Below are 20,049 nucleotides of genomic sequence, written 5' to 3'. Positions count from 1 at the left end.
ACTTATATTCAGATACCCATGTTAATTTCTTTTTTTTTTTTTTTTTTTTTTAAATGTATGTATTTATTTATTTATTTATTTATTTATTTATGGCTGTGTTGGGTCTTCGTTTCTGTGCGAGGGCTTTCTCTAGTTGTGGCAAGTGGGGACCACTCTTCATCGCAGTGCGCGGGCCTCTCACTATCGCGGCCTCTCTTGCTGCGGAGCACAGGCTCCAGACGCGCAGGCTCAGCAATTGTGGCTCACGGGCCCAGCCGCTACGCGGCATGTGGGATCTTCCCAGACCAGGGCTCGAACCCGTCCCCTGCATTGGCAGGCAGATTCTCAACCACTGCGCCACCAGGGAAGCCCACCCATGTTAATTTCTAATCTGTATATTTATCAGATAGGTCTGAGTTTTCATCTTGGTTTTTCAGGGAGACATTTTGATGCCGCTTACTGTGAAAAAAGTAATTTAAAAAGTAGGAAACCTGTAGTTGTTTAGTCATACTACGTAAGTATTCTTTGCTTTACAAAAGGATTTACTGTGTATTATTTTAAACAGAAAATATTCATTTGCCAATAGTGCCAGGAGTCCCCAAGATCACCTTCAGCCTTAATGATTTGCTAGCAAGACTCGCAGAACTCAGAAAAGCTTTCCTACTCACAGTCACAGTTTATTACAGTGAAATAATATAGTTTAAAATCGGCAAAGGGAGAAACCTTACAGGGGAGTCGAGGAGAACCAGGCTGGCACTCCCAGTTGTCCTCGCAGTGGAGCTGTGTGGACGGTGCTTACCACCTCCAGCAGTGGTGTGTGACAACACACGTTAAGTATTTCCAACCAGGGAAGCTCAGCCCAGCCTTGGTGTCAGGGGGTCAGTCACGTACGTGTGGAGTGCCCACATGTCTGACACTGGCTTCTTAGTCTCCAGACCCTGCAGAGGTCAAACTGATACAGATTGGTCCAGAGCCCTAGGCGAACAAAAACAGGCATTCACCACAAATTAAATCACTAGCATAAACTATCTGGCTTTGCTCAGGGCCCCAAGTATAAGACACTCTTACCAGGCAGTATATCTCAAGGGCTCACAGGTTATCTTCCAGAGGCCAGTCAACGGCCAGTCCTATCTTTGGAATGTGCAAGTTTCAAGAACTCCAAGCCTGCCTGCTGAGTTAATTCTTTACTACACAGGCCAGCCACTGGCCCTTGGCCTTAGCTGTCTCAGAGCAAAATGGTATTTATTGGATTATCTACATTTATTAATTTATATGACAGATCCAGCAATAGTATCAGTATGACTTCACCTAACATTTGGAGGAGCCAATGTGGGGCAGGGATAGATTTAAAGAAACTAACCCATTGTATTTTTGTACTAATTTGATTACTTGTTCCCCCCAACCCCTTGATCTACCACTATTTGTACATTATGATGAACTTGTGTAGCACTATTTAGTATATAAATTAGCTGATACTTACCTAAATCCAGTATTTCCTCAGGCCAGTCATTTCCCCTTGATCGTCAATATCAGTATTATCATCTGACTTACTTACATAAGGTACTTGGTGCAGGCAGAAGGGGCTCTGCTCCGGGACGCCCACCCAGTGAACACCTCTTACCTCCCTGCTGTTCATCTGATATTCTGTGGCAAGGGAGTTGAAATGCACCCTTCTCTGTTAGCTTCGTGCTTTTGCGTAAAGTGTATTCCTCGCTCCGCAATCTCCGCATCCGGGTGGTTTGTGCGCTTCCCCACCACCGAGTCCTACCCTACCTTGCACTCGGCGGCCTGTGGCTGAACCCAGCTCGCCGTGGGAGAACGGCGGGGGGCGTGGCCCGGCCGCCCCGCCCGCGCGCCAGCTGGCCCTGCCCCCGCACAAACGTCATCACGTCCCGTCCCCGCTCCTCAGTTACGTCATCAGGCTCCGCTCCCCACCACGTGTCGTCTGGCCCCGCCCACAGGCGTCCCGCCGTTCCCCGTCCTTCACGTCACCCGGCCCCGCCTACTACCCCACCCACGCCGTGTCTAGCCACCCCTCCCTCACGCGTCGTCCCGCCTGTCCCCGGCCTTAACGGCACGTCGCTCCGTCCCGCCGCTCCACGTCCCGCTACCTGTCCTCCAGATGCCGCCTCGTCCTCTCGTCCCACCCATAGTCTCCCGGCGACTTCGCAAGTCGCCTCGCCCCACGTCGCTCCGAGCCGCCTCACGTCGTTCCGTTTGCACGTCTTCCCGCCCCGCGTTTCCCCGCCCCACGTCTCACCGCCAACGTCACCCCGCCTCGCGTCACCTGGTCGGCCGTCGCTCGGCGGACATGTGGGCGGCTCTCGGCGGGGCCGGGGGCCTCCAGGTGGGGCTCCTTCTGGGCGGCGCTCGAGGCCTGCACAGCTCGCCGGTCTCCTGCGGCAAGAACCTACTCAAGAAATTTGCTTCGAAAACCAAGTACTGTTCCCCGCGTGGGGGCGGGGGCGCCGGGGACGGTGGCCCGGGATGGGGGCTCCGCGGGGCGGGGGGCTCGGCGGGGCGGGGGCTCGGCGGGGCGGGGGCCTCGGCGGGGCGGGGGGCTCGGCGGGGCGGGGGCCTCGGCGGGGCGGGGGGCTCGGCGGGGCGGGGGGCTCGGCGGGGCGGGGGGCTCGGCGGGGCGGGGGCTCGGCGGGGCGGGGGGCTCGGCGGGGCGGGGGCCTCGGCGGGGCGGGGGGCTCGGCGGGGCGGGGGGCTCGGCGGGGCTTGGGGCTCGGCGGGGCGGGGGCCTCGGCGGGCGGGGGGCTCGGCGGGGCGGGGGCTCGGCGGGGCTTGGGGGTCGGCGGGGCGGGAGGCTCGGCGGGGCGGGGGGCTCGGCGGGGCGTGGGCTCGGCGGGGCGGGGGGCTCGGCGGGGCGGGGGAGTCCTCGGGAGGGGGCCTCCGCGGGACCGGGGGCTTCGCGGGCGGGGGGTCCGCGGGGCGGGGGGCTCGGCGGGCGGGGCGGTCGGCGGGGCGGAAAGCTCCGCGGGCGGGGGCGGGGCCGGGGGGGTCCGCAGGGGGGTCCACCGCCGGCGCGTTGGCCTGGCGCCCGAGCTCCCAGCCGGGTCAGTAAGCGCAGCCTCTGCCTGTTAGGTTAATGGTTGTTGAAAGCTCAACAGGGAGCGCACCTCTCACAGTTAAGGTTTTTCCCACCCAGCCTTTTTTCTGTTCTTTTGCATATCTGTGATGGTAAAGTTTTAAGTCTCCTAAAAGCTAGCAGTGCATCATGAATTTATGAAGCAAAGTGATGTATACATTTACAGTCCATCCTGGGTCCGAGGTTCCAATCCTCGGATTCAACCAACCTTGGATTGAAAATGTTCCGAAGAAATTCCAGAAAGTTCTAAAACACAAAACCTGAACTTGCCTTGCTGGCAACTATTGGCGTAGCATTAAGTAACCTAGAGATGATTTAATGCATCCGGGGGGATGTGCGGAGGTTACATGCAGATACAGCAAGTGGAGCATCCTCCAATGTTGGTATCTTTGGGGTCTTGGGACCAGTTCCCCACAGGTACTGAAGGATGGTGATTCTTGTTACTAGAAGCGTGTTTTGGGAGAGTAGTTGGCATCACATAAAGAGAAAAGGAAGAATTTCCTTTTCCATGTTAGTGCTTTCTCTGTGGGGTTAATGTGAGGAATAAAGAAAGCTTGTCAGGATAGGTTTTTTATGATGAGGGATAAGTATAATAAAATAGATTGATTTCATATCATTTAAATTCAATTGTAGATATGTATATATGTGTGTTTTTGTTTTAATACTCTTTTTTAAAAGTTTAAGGATTACAGAAAAATTGGTGAGGATGAGTAGAGTTCCCATATAAGCACACTCAGTTTCTCTTCTATTAACTTCTTATATTAGTGTGGCACATTTGTTACAATTGATGAACCAGCATTGATACGTTATTATTAACTAAAGGCCATGCTTTATTCACGTTTCCTTAGTTTTTCCCTAACGTCTTTTTTCTGTTCTTGTATCCCATCCAGGGACCGCATTACATTTAGTCGTCATCTTTTTAGGCTCCTCTTGACTGTGGCAGTTTCTCAAACTGTCCCTGTTTTGATGACCTCGACAGCTTGAAGAGTACTGGTTAGATATTTTGTAGGATGCCCTTTTGTTGGGATTGGCGTGATGTTTTTCTCTTGAGTATATACTAGGGTTTGGTTTAGGGGAGGAAGACCACAGATGTAAAGTGCCATTTTCATCACATCCTGTGAACACATGCATGCTCTCAGCATGGTGTACCACTGTTGATGTTGGTCTTGATGACCGACTGAGGTCATTTGTGTCTGTCAGGTTTATCCACTGTAAAGTTACCGCCCAGCCCCCCAATTCCATACTGTCTTCTTTGGGGGGAAGTCACCGTATGCAGCTCACACCTTAAGAGTGGGGAATTATTCGAAATTCATGAATTATTCGAAATTTTGCAGGGGAGATGTGTCTCTTTTTCTCCATTTATTAACTCATCAGGATGGACTCACAGGTTATAATCCAGTACTACTTAATTTTGCTCAAGTTGTTCCAGCTTTGACCATTGGGAGCTCTTTCAGGTGGTTCCTATATCCCTTTGACACACCCCGTTGTAACGGGGTTTTGAAGTAGTTTTTAAATTAGAAAACTTTTTTTTTTTTTAGCACTTCCTTACTTTCTGGCACCACAGGATGCCTCGGCCCTAGAATCAGCCATTTCTCCAAGGAGCTCTGGTTCCTTTATTGGAAACAGGCATCAGAAACCATGATCTGAGAGCTTAGTATGTTCACTTCTACTGGGGTGTCTGTCTTTTAGACCCTTCCAGCTGACAAAGCAAAAAAAAATATGTGTTTATGTTAATCCCTGTGTCTGTGCCTATCTAGAAACGTTTCTGCATGTCACCACCTGTAGCTGTAAGAAGTGAAACTTGAGTTTGTACTGATCTCCAGCCCTAATCCACTAGCACACGGATCATTCTCACATCCTTCCCTTGCTTGTCTGCAACAGCGAGGAGCCTGGATCCCCCCATCTGCCTTCTGTTTACTTAGCTGTTCAGTCCCAGTGGATGTGTGGCGGTATCAGTTGTTAAGCCTCCCCCTGGAAAGAGCTTTATTCAGTAGAGGACAGTGCTCATGTGCAGTTTGGAAGGTGTGTGTTTAAGGTCCTCGTTCTCTACCTTTGGGACTAGAGGTAGACTTTAGGTAAAAGTTACGAGCTTGAACTGAAACTGTTGTCTGTCTCTCCCCACAACCCGTGCTGCTGTCCATTGGGTATCTAAATCTTTTAGGCCCCTAGTAACCTAATTTCTATGTCCAGGGCTAGCCCCTTAGAAAGGGTTATGGTGTTAGCTTTTGTAACTGTTTCTTATTTGATTGCCGTCAGTATCCAGCATAGTTCTTATCTTCTCCCCATAGGAAGAAGTTTTGGTATGAAGGTCCTTCCTTGGGCTCTCACTTGGTAAGTATAGAGTAGTAGCGGCGAGCCACTTGAGAATCTCGGTGGGTGTGAGGCTCCAAAGGTCGGCAGCTCTCCAGCCCTTCCGTTTCAGTACTGGAGGGGACGGCGTCTGTGGAGGTGGGACCAGATACACTGGAACCACGGAGTTTTTACCTTTAAAAAAGAATTACACAAGGGGACGTCCTGGCGGTCCAGTGGTTAAGGCCCCGCACTTCGGCTGCAGGGGGCGTGGGTTCGATCCCTGGTTGGGGAACTAAGATCCCACGTGCCGCATCGTGTGGCCAGAGAAGAAAGAAAACAAAATTTACGGGACGTCGTATCTGTTACCAAATTCTAATATGGTAATGTCCATTCAGTGTGTGTGTGTGTGTGTGTGTGTGTGTGTGTATAACACAGATATGTGTAGATACACAGGCATACCTTGTTTTATTGCATTTCCCAGATACCGTGTTTTTTACAAATAGAAGCTTTATGGCAACCCTGCATTAGCAGGTGATGTTAGCACTTTTTTAGCAATATTTTTAATTAAGGTATGTATATTGTTTTTAGACATATTGCTATTGCACACTTAATAGACTACAGTATAGTGTAAACATAACTTTTATATGCACTGAGAAACCAAAAAATTCGTATGACTCACTTTATTGTGATATTCGCTTTATTGCGATGGTCTGGAATGAACCTGCAGTATCTCTGAAATATACCTGTACTGTGAGAGTTTATGTAATGAATGGTGCACGATAGAAAAAAATACACTGTATATACTAGAAACCACCGAATTGTACTTTTTAAGAGGGAGAATTTTATGCTATGTGGATTATATTTCAATAAAATTTTTTTTGGAAAAAAATATATGCTTGGCAGTACTCTTGATCTTTAAGGGATGGTAGGTAAAATCTAGAAGGGTCCTGGTCTGTAAAATAAACTGTATCTTCATGAAAACTAAGATGGCTGAGAATGACCTTTATCGTCAGTTAGTACAAGTTTATGTACAGTTGTAACGTTGCCTATGTGTCTGCCTTTCTTCTTAACGGAGACTCACAAGCCGTCTCAGTGGGCATCCCTGACCAAGAGCACCTCCAAGAGAGCCAGGAGGGAAGACCACGTGCGCCTGAGGGCCCTGAATGGCCTCCTCTACAAAGCGCTGACTGAGTTGCTGTGCACCCCGCAAGTGAGCCAGGAGCTCTGCGACTTGAATGTGGAGCTCTCCAAGGTAGGCCTCGGGGCCAACGAGGGACTGCGGGCTTCGCGCCTCTGTCATCGCCTGACAGTTAAAAAAGGCGGAAGGGATGCTCAGTGTGGCCGTCTGGGTATTAAGGAGAGGAAGGTGCTTGTGGGGTGCAAAAGCAGGTGTCTCGCTGTGCACGGGGTGTGGGGGGGGGATCTTTGCCCAGACAGCACCGAGGGTGCTCAGAGCCCAGTAAGTGATGAAATGGGGCGTCTGAAGGTCTGGGGGTCAGATGAGTGGTGGATCATTGCCTTTATCTTGGTGTAAAGACCCGGGAGGTGGCTCCCGCCGTCTGTGCCCTCAGAGCGGAGCGCGTCCAGCCCAAGGGAAAGGAGGAGGAGCGGTAGCAGAGCTGAGGCACTTCTGTGCGTGGGGCTGAGGCTGGGGTCAGCTCAGGGCAGGTGCAGCTTCCGCCTTGCCCAGCGCTGCGCTTGGGGCACCAGCCCTGACGGCCGGTGCCTGAAGCCAGGACTGCCCGAGAGTTAGTGCTGCTCCCCTGACGCCCTCTGTCTCCAAGGGCCCCGGTGAGCTGAGAGTAACTGGGGCTGGGCTCAGGTCTCTCTGACTGCAGACTTCTCTGCCTGCCGCGTGTTCTGGAGGACGACCGTCTCTGAGGCTCGGAACGCAAGCATGGAGGCCGTGCTGCGGAGGAGCGCTGCGCCCATGAGGTGAGGCCTCTCCTCGGCCCTGCCTTCCCGCTGGCTTTGGTCACTGTTTCCTCTCCTCGGCCCTGCCTTCCCGCTGGCTTTGGTCACTGTTTCCTCTCCTCGGCCCTGCCTTCCCGCTGGTTTTGGTCACTGTTTCCTCTCCTCGGCCCTGCCTTCCTGTGGGTCTTGGTCACTGTTTCCTCTCCTCGGCCCTGCCTTCCCGCTGGTTTTGGTCACTGTTTTTGCATTTAAGGAACATTGGGGAAGCATTTTCTTGAATTTCAGAGCGGAACTTACGCTTTCATATAGGCCACACTCTAGGTCAGCAGTTCTCGAAGTGGGATCCCGGGTCCCCAGGGACCCCTGAGCTCCTTTGTAGGGGGAGGTTGATGAAGTGAGAGCTTGTTCGCAATGAGGTGTGGTTTTCCGTTCGCACCGTGTTGACGTTTTGTACTGAAGCCATGGGGGTAAAACGGCTGGCCCAGATGTCCCGGTGGTCATCGCAGCATCGGCACGTGCTTGTGGTAGTGCCCTGCCAGCTTTATTTAAGGATATCCGTGATGCGTGTCTCAACCCTTTGGCACGTGTTTTTAGTATCTGTGGTGGGAAGTGTGCAAGAAGCTCTGATGGTTGTCTCGGAAAAACACTGCAGTTGCTGATTGTGACCCAAAATAGACACTTCACTTGAAAGAACAAGTGAACCAATTATGGTTATTCAGATGTGGGTATAGGACAGACATTTTCTCCAAAGTGAGCAAAGTGAACCTGTCACTTCAGGGGCACAACTGACCATATTTGTTGCCAGTGGTAAAACGTAAGCTTTCAGTGAAAATCAGAATTTTAGAAAACTTGTATCCACCACTTTGAGTTTGACAGCTTCATGGTACGTAAGACCCTTTTGATGAGATTGGAGGTGACGTATTGTAAAATACATCATCATTCTGAAAATCTGTGTGACTTGGTGAACCAGTCTTTTCTAAAAGACCAAGGCATTGGGTTACAAAATCACACACGGGGAGAGATCAATTCAAAGGGCAAGAGGGCCAATGGATTTTAATGTACAGAGAATGCTGTTCATTGATCTGGTTTCAGATTCCATATTGCAATCTTTAATAAACTGCTATTTGTTGAGTTTTTGTGTAGCATCAAAGAAGATCTACACTTTTCTGAAAGGCTGTTTGTATACTCTTTCCTTTTCAGTTGCAGATCTGTGTGAGGCCAGATTTTCTTCTATTTTAAACAAAATAACAGAACAGATTGAATACAGATACAGAGATGAGAATCCAGCTGTTCCATTATGCTAGGTATTAAAGGAATTTGCAACTACATAAGCAATGCCACTCTTCTCATTAACTTCTTTTAAAATATAGTAGTTATTTTAAATGAGTTAATAAATACATATTTTTACACTTTTCAGCTTTCATTTCTAGTCTGGTATGTATTGGTAGATGTAACCCACATAAACAAAAGGTCTTTGGCCTCCTCAGTAATTTTTAAGAGTATAAAGGGGGTCCTGAGACCAAGGATTTTGAGAACCGCTGAGCTGGGTGAGAGTAAAGAAGCTACTCGGTTTTCTCCTCAGTCTTAAAGATGCAGAGACCTGGCCGAGCAGCCCTCAGGACTGGAGTTCCTGCTGTTTTCTGATTAGTTTTTAGGTAACAGAAAATTCAGTTGAGCAGAATGTCCCTTTTCCCAACTCTTTTGATCACCAAGTTTTAGTGTAAAGGTTTTCCCGTAACTGCGTCACTGAGCAGATGTGCTGTGTGTCACAGCAGTGTTTTCACTGGATACTTGTCGCCCCGGGATCCGCATGTGTTGCATGACTGGGTGATACGAAGATCGTTTCTGTGTCTGACGTCCGGGAAGCACAGGCCGGCAGCCGCACTTCTGCGGCGCTGTTGCCGATGAGTGTGGGTCAGATGGAGGGACGAAGCACCGGCAGGTTGTTGGTGCCAAACCACAGAGCCCAGGCCACAGTGATGCCCAGGAACGTCCCAGGTTCACGTCAGACTATTTATAAGGATCTCAGAAGTTGCACTTACAGAATTAAAAACAATCGTGATCATGCATTTTGTATCCCTGTTGAAATGTGGCAGTTGGCTAAGGAAGACTTTTCATCTTTGAAGAATGTGATAAGCAAAACTCATGCCTCGGGGCTTCCCTGGTGGCCCAGTGGTTGAGAATCTGCCTGCCAGTTCAGGGGACACGGGTTCGAGCCCTGGTCCGGGAAGATCCCACATGCCGTGGAGCAACTAAGCCCGTGCGTCAGCTACTGAGCCTGCCCTCTAGAGCCCGCGAGCCACAACTACTGAGCCTGTGTGCCACAAGTACTGAAGCCCGTGCACCTAGAGCCCGTGCTCCGCAACAAGAGAAGCCACCGCAATGAGAAGCCTGCGCACCGCAACGAAGAGTAGGCCCCGTTCGCCGCAACTAGAGAAAGCCTGCGCGTAGCAATGAAGACCCAACACAGCCAAATAATAAAATAAATGTATTAATTAATTAATTTAAAAAAAATCATGCCTCACCTCTTTGTGAGATGACATTTTCTGTTTCTTGAACTGTCACCCCTCCACCAAGTGTCACCTGTGACTGCACAAATCTCTTTCTCCAGGCACCTTTTGATGTCCCAGCAGACCCTGAGGAACATGCCGCCAATAGTGTTTGTTCAGGACAGAAAAAATGCAGCTGTAGCGGAGGTAAGGCTTTTACATAATTACCTTTTTAGATGTAAACTTTTATATGGGTAAGATTTTAAATTTAATTTTTAAATATTCAGAAGATAACGTATACAGTTTTTAAAAGGTAATAGAAGGGTACAGATGAAAAGTAAGGCACCTGTGCCCTTGTTCTCAGCCCTGTTCCCCAGAGGTAACCACTTTGTATGGCTTTAATGTTTTAATGCTTGTCGGTATAGCCCTAACTAGTAAAAGCAGATCCCTCTGTCGCTCAGTTTACAGACTTGAAGCAGTCAGAGCTGCCCTCCTGTGCTTACCTCCTTCTCTCACTTCCCTAGATTTCAGTCTGTCTGTGGTTGCTTTACACTGTTAAGGCTGACACACTTACATCCTGTCCTGTAACTGTAATTGTTTCATAATTATTTTCCTTGTTTTAGGTATAGGTTAATTACAAAGGTTAAAAACCTGTTAAAACATACATACGTTTTACTCTGGGTGGTGGTTACTTCGTGGTTATTGAGGTATGTTATACCTTTAAAAAGTTTACCGAAAAAAACAGTAACATTTACGGGATTAAGATTAGGTGCCTGTTACTCACTGTAGGACTAGGTAGTATTTAGATTCACAGAGGGGAAAAAAAATCTAATTGTACATTGTCGTCTTTTGTTATTTATGATACAGGCGATACTGAAAACATTATGTGGGTAATAACCTTGATAGATGTGTGATTTCCTAGCTAGAAAGGGGAACAGGAGTGAAGTTGCAGTGCCGCTTACAGCTCAAGTCATGGGTGTGCTGTGCAGATACTCAGCAGGAATCCCGGGCACGTCGGGTGGGGCTGGTGGGAGGACCCGCCTGGCTCAGAGGATGAGCCCTCTGCTGACTCGTCCCTCTCTCTGTGGAGGAAGAATTCAGAGCTGCAAGGTCCTACCTGGCTGTGTGGGTTCCTTTCCAGAAAAAGTCACTGGAGGGAGGGAGGTGCGTGTACTCTTAAGCGTTCCCTTATTCCAGAGGCTGTGCTGATGGGCGTTTGCATTGGACACCTCTAGCGTCCGTCCTGCCCCGTGTGCTCCGGGGAAGTGGCCACAGGTCGGACACGTGCCGCGCGGTGATGGTGGGTCCTGCACGTGCCCCGAGCTCAGCTGTTGACCTGGGGGCCAAGGGACGGCCAGGCCTCGGCAGGCGCCTCAGAGTCCCGCAGTGTCTGCCTCACTGTAGTGAGGAGTGAAGGCTGGACCAGAGGGGTTTCTGATTTGGGTAGGTGATCATTTGAGGGCATGGTCATAGCTTCCCCTGGCGTGAGTCAGGGCAGTGTTTTTCAAACACTGCCTATGTTTTTTTTTTTTTTTTTTTTTTTTATAGCTACTTTTATTTATTTATTTATTTATTTATTTTTGGCTGTGCTGGGTCTTCGGTTCGTGCGAGGGCTTTCTCTAGTTGTGGCAAGTGGGGGCCAGTCTTTTTTTTTTTTTTTTTTTTTTAAATTTATTTATTTGTTTGTTTATGGCTGTGTTGGGTCTTCGTTTCTGTGCGAGGGCTTTCTCTAGTTGCGGCGAGCGGGGGCCACTCTTCATCGCGGTGCGCAGGCCTCTCACTATCGCGGCCTCTCTTGCTGCGGAGCACAGGCTACAGACGCGCAGGCTCAGTAACTGTGGCTCACGGGCCCAGCTGCTCCGCGGCATGTGGGATCTTCCCAGACCAGGGCTCGAACCCGTGTCCCCTGCATTGGCAGGCAGATTCTCAACCACTGCGCCACCAGGGAAGCCCACTGCGTATGTTTTTAATAGATTTAAAGTCAGCCGTTGATAAAGCACTTGGCTAGAGACAGAAATTTGAAATTGGGAGTCCTGGACGAAACTTTGAGTCTTCTATCAGTCAGTTTATTTCTGTCTTATATTGGTTGCACCAAAAATCACAGGTAGCTGCAACTGCTAACATGTTACCAGTTTCAGCAGCTTACTTTGCATTCTCAGGATAGTCTTCAGGTCACCGGTCTGGACGTTTGAAAGAGGACTAGTGATAAGCTCTGTCTAAACTGAACCCTGAGTAATTGAGCAATATTGATGGTACTGTCAGTAAACACACGCAGAGGTGCTCGTCAGGAGAGCAAGAATGAAAAGCAGATTCCAGCGCACACCCGTCCGTGAGGGCTTTCCTTACAGGGGTGAGGGTGCGAGCGCCGAGGGGGGGGCCTGGCGGGAGGGCGGCGCACAGCGCCCCGGTGGAGACTGGCCGTCCCCGCGGAAGCTGAGTCTGTGACCCTCGAGGCCCCCCTCCCCCCGCAGTACCCACAGACACGGCCGGGAATGTTGTCACGGGGTCTCTCGCGAGTGCAGTTAGCGGAGTGGACGGACGTGCTCTGGAACGGTCACCTGACCCACCTCCCACCGGACGTGAGCCAAGGAAAGGCCACGCTCTGAGTGCTTCTGTTCATAAAACGCTCTGAGTGCTTCTGTTCATAAAACGTGCAGGGAAAGCCTGACTAACCTTTGGTGATGGAAGTGAAAGTAATGGCTGTCATGGGGAAGGGAGTGAGCAGGAGGGGCCTGAAGGAAGCTTCTGGGGTTCGTCTTCTGAGTGTCGCGGGGGTGTCCACAGGTGGGTTCAGTTTGTGGAATGTCACTGAGCTACACTTAATGATTTGTGTACCTTTCCCATAGATGTTACACTTCAGTCAAGAGGTTTTTAAAATGTTGATTTTTATTGTAACTATAGAGGGGAAAACTTTTTATCTGAATTTTTAAGGGAAATACATAAACTCTGACACCAGTATTGTGGTGCACGCCCACTCGTCTCCGCGCTGACCGTCAGGCTTCCGAGAGCAGGTGCCGGGCAGCCAGCGCCCACTGCGCAGGGTCTGGCCCGCACCGTCTGAGCCCAGCGCTCCCCTTCCACACGGGGAGTTAGCCCGGTGGCCTGTGTCAACGTGTTAGAATTTGAGGTTGTGTTTGGATTTGGTTCTTTGTTAATAAAATAAGCTTTACCGAGGCGTAACTTCTGTTGGGGTGTGCCTCTTTGACACACGCGTACCTTCGTGTCATCGCCGGCCCTGCTCACCCCGGTCAGCTCTCCCCTACCACCCGTCTGACTTCAGGCACTGTAGGTTAGTTTTGCCTGGTGAGATTTCTGTAATTTCACGTGACTAGAATCGGGATGTTGTCTTTTGCATCTGGCTTTGCTCAGCGCAGTGTTTTTGAGATCCATCCGTGTTGTTTCATGTGTAAGTAGTTCCTTTTTTATTGGCAAGCAGCATCCATTGTACAACTGTACTGCAGTTCACTTACCCATTCACTTTTTGATAGACATTTGTCTTTTTTCCCAGTCCTTGGCTATAAAGAGTGAAGCACTGTGAACATTTGTGTACAGACTTCTGTGGATGTGTGTTTTGTTTCATTTAGGTCAGTTCCTAGGAGTAGCAAGTGTATGTTTAACTTTCAGAAAACTGCCAGGCTGCTTTAACCACGGCCGTGCCGTCGGCACGCCCACCGTAGCGTCAGGGTTGCTGAGCCTCACATCCTCGCCAGCCCCTGGGGTTGCCATCCTGATGGCTTACACATGCATTTTCTTTTTCTTTCTTTTTTTTTTTTTAATTTTGGCTGCGCTGGGTCTCTGTTGCAGCATGCCGACTCTTCGTGGCGGGCTTCTCTCTAGTTGCAGTGTGAGGGTTTAATGCCCCGCGGCATGTGGGATCTTAGTTCCCTGACCAGGGATGGAGCCCGCGTCCCCTGCGTTGGAAGGCGGATTCTTAACCACTGCGCCACCAGGGAAGCCCCCTAAACTTGCACTTTCTTGATGACTAATTATATTGAGCATCTTTTCACGTGCCTGCTGGTCCTTCCTCCTTTTGTGGATCAGTTAAAGTCTCTTGCCCATTTTTAATAAGGTTTGCTTATTATTGAGTTGTGTAGGTTCATTGTATATCTGGTACAAGTCGGCAGAAATCTTCATTGTGAATATTTTCTCCCACTTTTAACTTCGGAGGAGGCCAGTTTGTCCTTGTTCTGTAGCATCGTCAGTCCTGTTCCTGGTATTTTCTGTGGACTGATTTGTCTCCAGTTCTGCTTCTTTTCACCTTTGTGGTTTGATGGGTGTGTCACCGGTTGGTGGTGATGCTTTAGTTCCTGCATATGACAGGGCCCGGTCGTGGACCGGGCTCGCCTGGGCTTGCATTGAAGCAGGAGGTCGGGTCTCAGTGCACGGCCCCAGTAGGACGAGCTGGCGGCAGTCAGAACAGCCGCGTGAAGGTGGAGAGGCCCTCGACGGGCCCTGCCGAGGAGCAGGGTTTGTCCGCAGCGCAGGCCCCTCAGCCCCGGCAGGAGCGGGGCCACACGCTAGACTCTGGACACTCACGTTACCGCACGGGGCTCCCCCGCAAATCCTACGGCAAAACTGAAGCATTTTATAAAACTCCATTAGAAACCAGTAAGCATTAGTAATTCAACTAATATTTAACTGGTTTCTTTGTAAATTTGACTAACATTTGCAAGTTTTAAATGTAGTTTTTAAAAAGCCTGAGTTCAGGGCTTCCCTGGTGGCGCAGTGGTTGAGAATCTGCCTGCTAATGCAGGAGACACGGGTTCGAGCCCTGGTCTGGGAAGATCCCACATGCCACGGAGCAGCTGGGCCCGTGAGCCACAGCTGCTGAGCCTGCGCGTCTGGAGCCTGTGCCCCGCAACGGGAGGGGCCGCGATAGTGAAAGGCCCGCGCACCGCGATGAAGAGCGGTCCCCGCACCGCGATGAAGAGTGGCCCCCACTTGCCGCAACTAGAGAAAGCCCTCGCACGAACCGAAGACCCAGCACAGCCAAAAATAAATAAATAAATAAATAAATAAAATTAAAAAAAAAAAAAAAAGCCTGAGTTCATTATCAGAGAAAGTGTGATGAAGGTAGCGGGTGTGGGCAGCGTCCCCGGAAGGGGCGATGTCGGGCGGGCTTGAGGCCTGTGGCTGAGCTGGCGCTGGGCAGCGGGTGCGCGCGCTCAGCTGGCGCCCGGCTCCAGCGCAGGCAGTGGCGGGGCTCGAGAGTCACCCTCTGTCTGTTCCTTTTCAGGTTGATCGGTTACTGGCAGTTGCTGATTTTGGACCCCCGGATGAAGAAGACTTTGTGCAAGACGATTCCAGGTGATACGTGGGGGCATATGTTTGGATCCGCGCAGACGCCCAGGTGTGGCCTCGCTGGTGCCCACAGCAGCTGCACCTCCTGCCTGTCCCCAGCCAGGTGTCGAGGGGCGGCGGGCCCTGCTTTGTGCCCTCGGGTCTTGCCCTGGGGCCCAGCCCAGTGTCGGCGTGCGGCGGGTGAACTACCCAGCAGCTGGGCAAGGCTGTCAGGAGGGCCTTGGGGGTCCACACAGAAGTGCCGGGGCCTGGACTCAGTGCTGGCAGCAGCGGTTCATCCTCTCCACTCCCTTGGCGCACTGCTGCCTGGCAGGCCCTGTGCTCGCACTGAGGGAGCAAACATCAGGGCGGGCCTCGGAGGAGGTGGCGTGAGGATTCGGGGGTGGGGGGCCCGCTCCAGGTGAGGGAGCAGCTGCACCACGTGTCTGGCCTCTGTGCCACAGACCCACTGGGCCAGCATCTCAGCGGCGCCGGCAGGGCCTCGGGGTGGGGCCCCCAGCCTGCCTGCCGCGCTCGGGCCCCTGAGCTAGAGCAGGGGCCCCGGGCGGCCGGGAGTCCCCGGGGTCCGGATCAGCAGTGAGTGGGCGTGGGGAGAGGCAGGTCAGGAGCCCTTCCAGATCAGAGAGTTAGGGTTAGAGGCATGATGTGGCCAGATTTGGGCTTTGAAAGGATTGCTCTGGTTTTGCTCTCAGAATAGACTCTTCTCTTTTGGTCCGTCAAGTAACCTGAGCGACAGATCTAAAGACCCCTCCCCCGCCCCGCCCCCCCCACCCCCAATAATTCTGTTTAACTAGCCTAGTGCACTAGCCATGTTTAAGTGGGGAAAAAATGAAAACGCATTTTATGTCAGTATACAATGGCTGCACCAGAAGTATGCTGGCCTGAGCCACGCACGGGCTCCAGGAATGCTGGCTGAGAGGTTCTGGACTGGAGAACGCCAGACCAAACCCCACTTCTGTCCAGTTTCCACAATTTCCCTTAGAGAGGTGTTAGGACAGTGCATAAGCAAATGGCTGTAGGAAGTATTGTGCATGGCGTGAATTTCTTCTTCTCCCCTCCAGCGACCCCGAGGCCCTGGACACTGCATCGCCGTGTGATACCCTGGGCCCTGCCGCACCCTCGAGTCTGTGTGGGATCGACCACGAGGCTCTCAACAAACAGATCCTGGAGTACAAGAGGAGGAGAGAGAAAGGGCATGGGAGCGTGGGCCCAGCGTGGCCGGAGCACACGACTGAGCTGATGAGGAAGAGGAAGGCCAAGCCCCGCGTGGACGACGACCTCTCTCCCAAGGACTGCCTGTGGGAGACGGGGAGTGACGAGCCCCTGGATGACGGGGCCCTTCCCGAGGAGCACGGCCCGGGGTACGCATGGGGGCTCCAGGGGCAGAGAGAAAGGATCGCGGATCCTGACCCGCGCCCGTGAGCACACGGAGACCCGCACTGCTGGTGCCCCCGGGACGCCCTTGTGCAGGTGCACGCTGAGCTGTGCGGGCGTCATCCCTGAGCCCTTCAGGCCTGTTGCCGTGCTGCAGTGAGAGGAGGGCGAGGCTGTGAAATCTCCTCGGTCCATGGCGTGCGGTCCGCCCTCCGTATTTGGGGTTCCAGGCTTGCATGTTTGCTTGCTCGCTAGAGTTTCTCCACGGCCCCCAGATCCACGCTTGTGGCACTTTCGTGGTCGTTCTTGGACACGCAAAGACCAGTGGGATGCACACGTGGCCTTGTGGTCGCACGAGGCACTGCTCCGTCTGCTTTGTTCATCTCGGGCTGTGAACAGCCGCCCTCTCTGATCGGGTTAGCGCCACGTTAGTGCCTTCTGACAGATTTCACTCATGGTGCCTACGTGCAAGGGGCCGTGATGTGTCTCCTAGAAAAAGCACGTGTTAGATGAGCCTCGTTAGGAAATAAATAAATCATTTAATTCTGACACAGAAACGTTGTCTTGGGCTTGGGGCATCTCCATTTCCCAATTAGCATCAACCTTGAAACACTGAAAATGATAAAGTTCAGATGATTGGAGAAAGGTACACTATTAAGCTAAAGCAAGGAAACCTGTAACGTGGCTTTTCAGGGAGTGTAATTTCCCTTCTTGTAAACTGTTTCGGGAAGGAAAGCATTGCCTTGCCTCCGCAACAGTGGCAAGCCCCAAATGCTGCTTTCCCTGTCGGCATCTGGGACCAGGTGCGGTGCCCCGGCAGGGATGTGGCACCAAGAAGCTCCGTCTTTGCCGGGACCGTGGCCCCCGCTGAAGGGACGGCATCACGGGACGCCCCTGTGGATGCTGCAGGCACGTTGCTGTGCGAGTGGTGCTTGTGTGGTCCTGCCCTGGGAGGGTGCATGCGGCCTGCGAGTGGGCTGTTTCCATCAGGAGGGTGGGTGCTTACACAGCCTCTTCTGACCAGAGAAGAAGTGTCCAGAGGGAGGATTGACCCGTGTTAAAATGTACACGGGATGTGTCCTGATCAGGTGTGATAAGATGACAGACTTGGAAACTGCTGCCTTGAAAGAAGAGTGCTTGACGCACAGCTCCCGAGAGGAGGGGTGCACCACGCTGCACGGGGCCCACGAGAAGCACCAGGGTCTGTCAGCAGGCCGAGGGTGAGGAGGAAGCGTGGCCGAATCCGTCTCGTGGCTCCTGGAAGAAGGAATGGGCGAGGTAGGGTGAGCAAGTCTGGGCAGGCCTGGGGTTGGATAGCTTGAGTCATTTCAGCAGACTCTGGGCTCCAGGGGTGGCCTCCAGTTGTCCACTCCCTGGCCGTGGGGTGACCTGGGGCAGAGGAGACCCTGGCCTGGGAGGGTCAGAGCTGGGAGTGGTGGTTGGGGAGGACTCCGGCTTGGTAGGTTTGCGTATGAGTGGCGTGCTCACAGGTGTCCCCTGCCACCCCTAGGAGTCAGCCAGCTTGGGAAGGGGTCTCTTCCCAGCCCACAAGGCCCCCAAGATGTCGAAACATTACAGAAAATAAAAACCGTGGTTAATACCCAACAGCACTGAGCAGTCTTCTCCACTGACTGCGTCTGGGTCTACACTGCAGAAAGTGCCCAGATCCCAAATCGCGAGGGGCAAGCATGGTGGCAGGCGCCCGTCAGCAAAAGGCGATCAGTGCCCCAGCCCTGTGTGTGCAAGAAGCCGGGACCGTAGGAGAGGCTGGTGCACGATGCCGCTTGCCCTTCTTCCCGCCTGTGCCCCAGCCTAAGTTCTCTACGAAGTTAAACGGCAGGAACAAGGGTATTTTGCTCAGACCAGGATTTTTTGGTTTTGCTCCATACTCTTACAGGAAGGAGTTACAATGGTTTGTAAGGGTGCAAGAGGGGCCAGGAATCAGACAGACGGAGTAGAAGGAAGGAGCCTGGAACGTGACCCTGGATGTCCTCCACACAGGCCGTGGAATGGCGACGCCGGGATGGCTGATCCCTGACAGCTCTGCGTCCGCCTCACCCCAAGTGCAGATGCCTCTAATAGCTGCAGGCACGCTGCACGTTTGATGTGAAAAGAGACAAAACTGAGTACAGGACGCACCCAGTCCACCTTTCGTTTCATTCAAAGGGCGTAGAACTTTGCTTCCTCAGAGCACATGGAAGGAGCTCCCAGGCTGCCGGACACGTGGAGCCGGGGGGTGACCGCTCAGAGATGGGGGCGGCTCGGTGCCCTTCCTGGCCCCTCGCCCTGTGCACCTCTTCCGCCTGGCTGTTCCCGGGTTACCTCCTTTCATAGGAAACCAGTGACCTGCAGGTGGAGCTTATCAGCAACTTAAACTCACTGAAGACAGAACAAAGGGACTGACGATGGATATCTTAGAAAGGGCCGTCTGAGCAGCCAAAGAACAAAGCTGAAAATGACCGAATATTGTAAAACTTGTAAAAACACCCAACAGGAAAGAAAAATTGACAGTCTTACAGGGGAGCACTGCCCATGAAAGACAGTTACTTGTAGTCTTGAAAAACTTCATGTTCTTCAAAAGGGTTTTTGTACCTTGAGTTTTCGTCTGATGTCTTGGCCTTCCAAGTCCTATCAATAAAGTTCAGAATACCTAAAATTTTTTTATGGCATCTTCTGTTCAAGAGTTTGTGATACGTATAGTTTTGTTTTCTGTTTGTTTTTTTTTAATAAAAAGAGTAAGTACTTTTCATCATATGTTTTAAAAAGCATATTCAAGTCACCACCATCAAAACTGTGACGTATCTAAGCTCTAGAGTAAAAGATGAGGAAAGCCTAAGCAAGTGAACTGCCCCATCGTTTACCTGCCTGTGGGTTCAACACCAGCCTGTTGAGAGGTGTGGACACCCCTATCCGAAGGTCGCATTTCAGAATTTGCTCAACACTTAATTGAAGGTTATCAAAGCTATGTAAAATGGACACTGGAAAGAATAATGCATCATGTGACAAAATAGAGCTCAAATTTGCCTTTCAACAGTTCGAGATGAAGAACCAAAATCTACCAGATGAAATTTGACAGGAATACACATAAACTCCTATGTTTGAGATTTAAAATGTTAATTATTAAACTACAGGATTGTGGGTTAGGTGAAAAGGGTCTGGTGGTCTCACTGTGTGAGTTCTGGCTGAGCTGAGGCGGGCGCGCTGCAGAGGGTGTGGATGGAAGCTGCGGCCTGGCCGGGGCTGGCCGTCACTCTGGCATCTGACACTGTGGAGCCGAGTTCAAACAGGACTTCGATGGTAGGGGACGATGCCCTGGGAAGGGTTGGGGAAGCCTGCTGTGAGACACGCAGGGGAAGCTGCAGGGTTATTCCGTGGTAGAGGGGAGCCAAGGCCAAGACCGGCAGGAGCTGCCGAGGAGGAGGCCTGAGCTCCCAGCCTGGGGCACCTGCAGGTCCGCTTTGAATCTGCATGTTTACCTTGAGATGGACTTCTGTTAGAAGCAAAGGCTCCTTGCTAAGTGTTTGTCTCACATTTACCCCTCTTTTCCCCAGCCCCCCACTTGTCACCCCCTTGCAGGAGTGCTTCTTTCCAGGACCGCTCAGCACA

At 51.7% G+C, this 20,049-nt stretch overlaps 1 protein-coding gene across 1 annotated transcript; it reads left to right on the top strand.

Moving 5' to 3' along the window:
* Nucleotides 1-2,075: 2,075 nt before the first annotated feature.
* RBFA (ribosome binding factor A) lies at nucleotides 2,076-16,992 on the top strand. Its single transcript, XM_057525961.1, has 7 exons — nucleotides 2,076-2,418; nucleotides 5,362-5,404; nucleotides 6,441-6,617; nucleotides 7,188-7,300; nucleotides 9,891-9,975; nucleotides 15,005-15,075; nucleotides 16,131-16,992. The coding sequence occupies exons 1-7, from the start codon at nucleotides 2,102-2,104 to the stop codon at nucleotides 16,489-16,491; spliced, it is 1,167 nt and encodes a 388-aa protein (XP_057381944.1). The 5' UTR covers nucleotides 2,076-2,101; the 3' UTR covers nucleotides 16,492-16,992.
* The last annotated feature ends 3,057 nt before the right edge of the window (nucleotides 16,993-20,049 follow it).

This window comes from Balaenoptera acutorostrata, chromosome 13 (genome assembly GCF_949987535.1).
Source record: "Balaenoptera acutorostrata chromosome 13, mBalAcu1.1, whole genome shotgun sequence".
Lineage (NCBI taxonomy): Eukaryota > Metazoa > Chordata > Mammalia > Artiodactyla > Balaenopteridae > Balaenoptera > Balaenoptera acutorostrata.
This window is presented reverse-complemented; position numbering and strand designations above follow the sequence as displayed.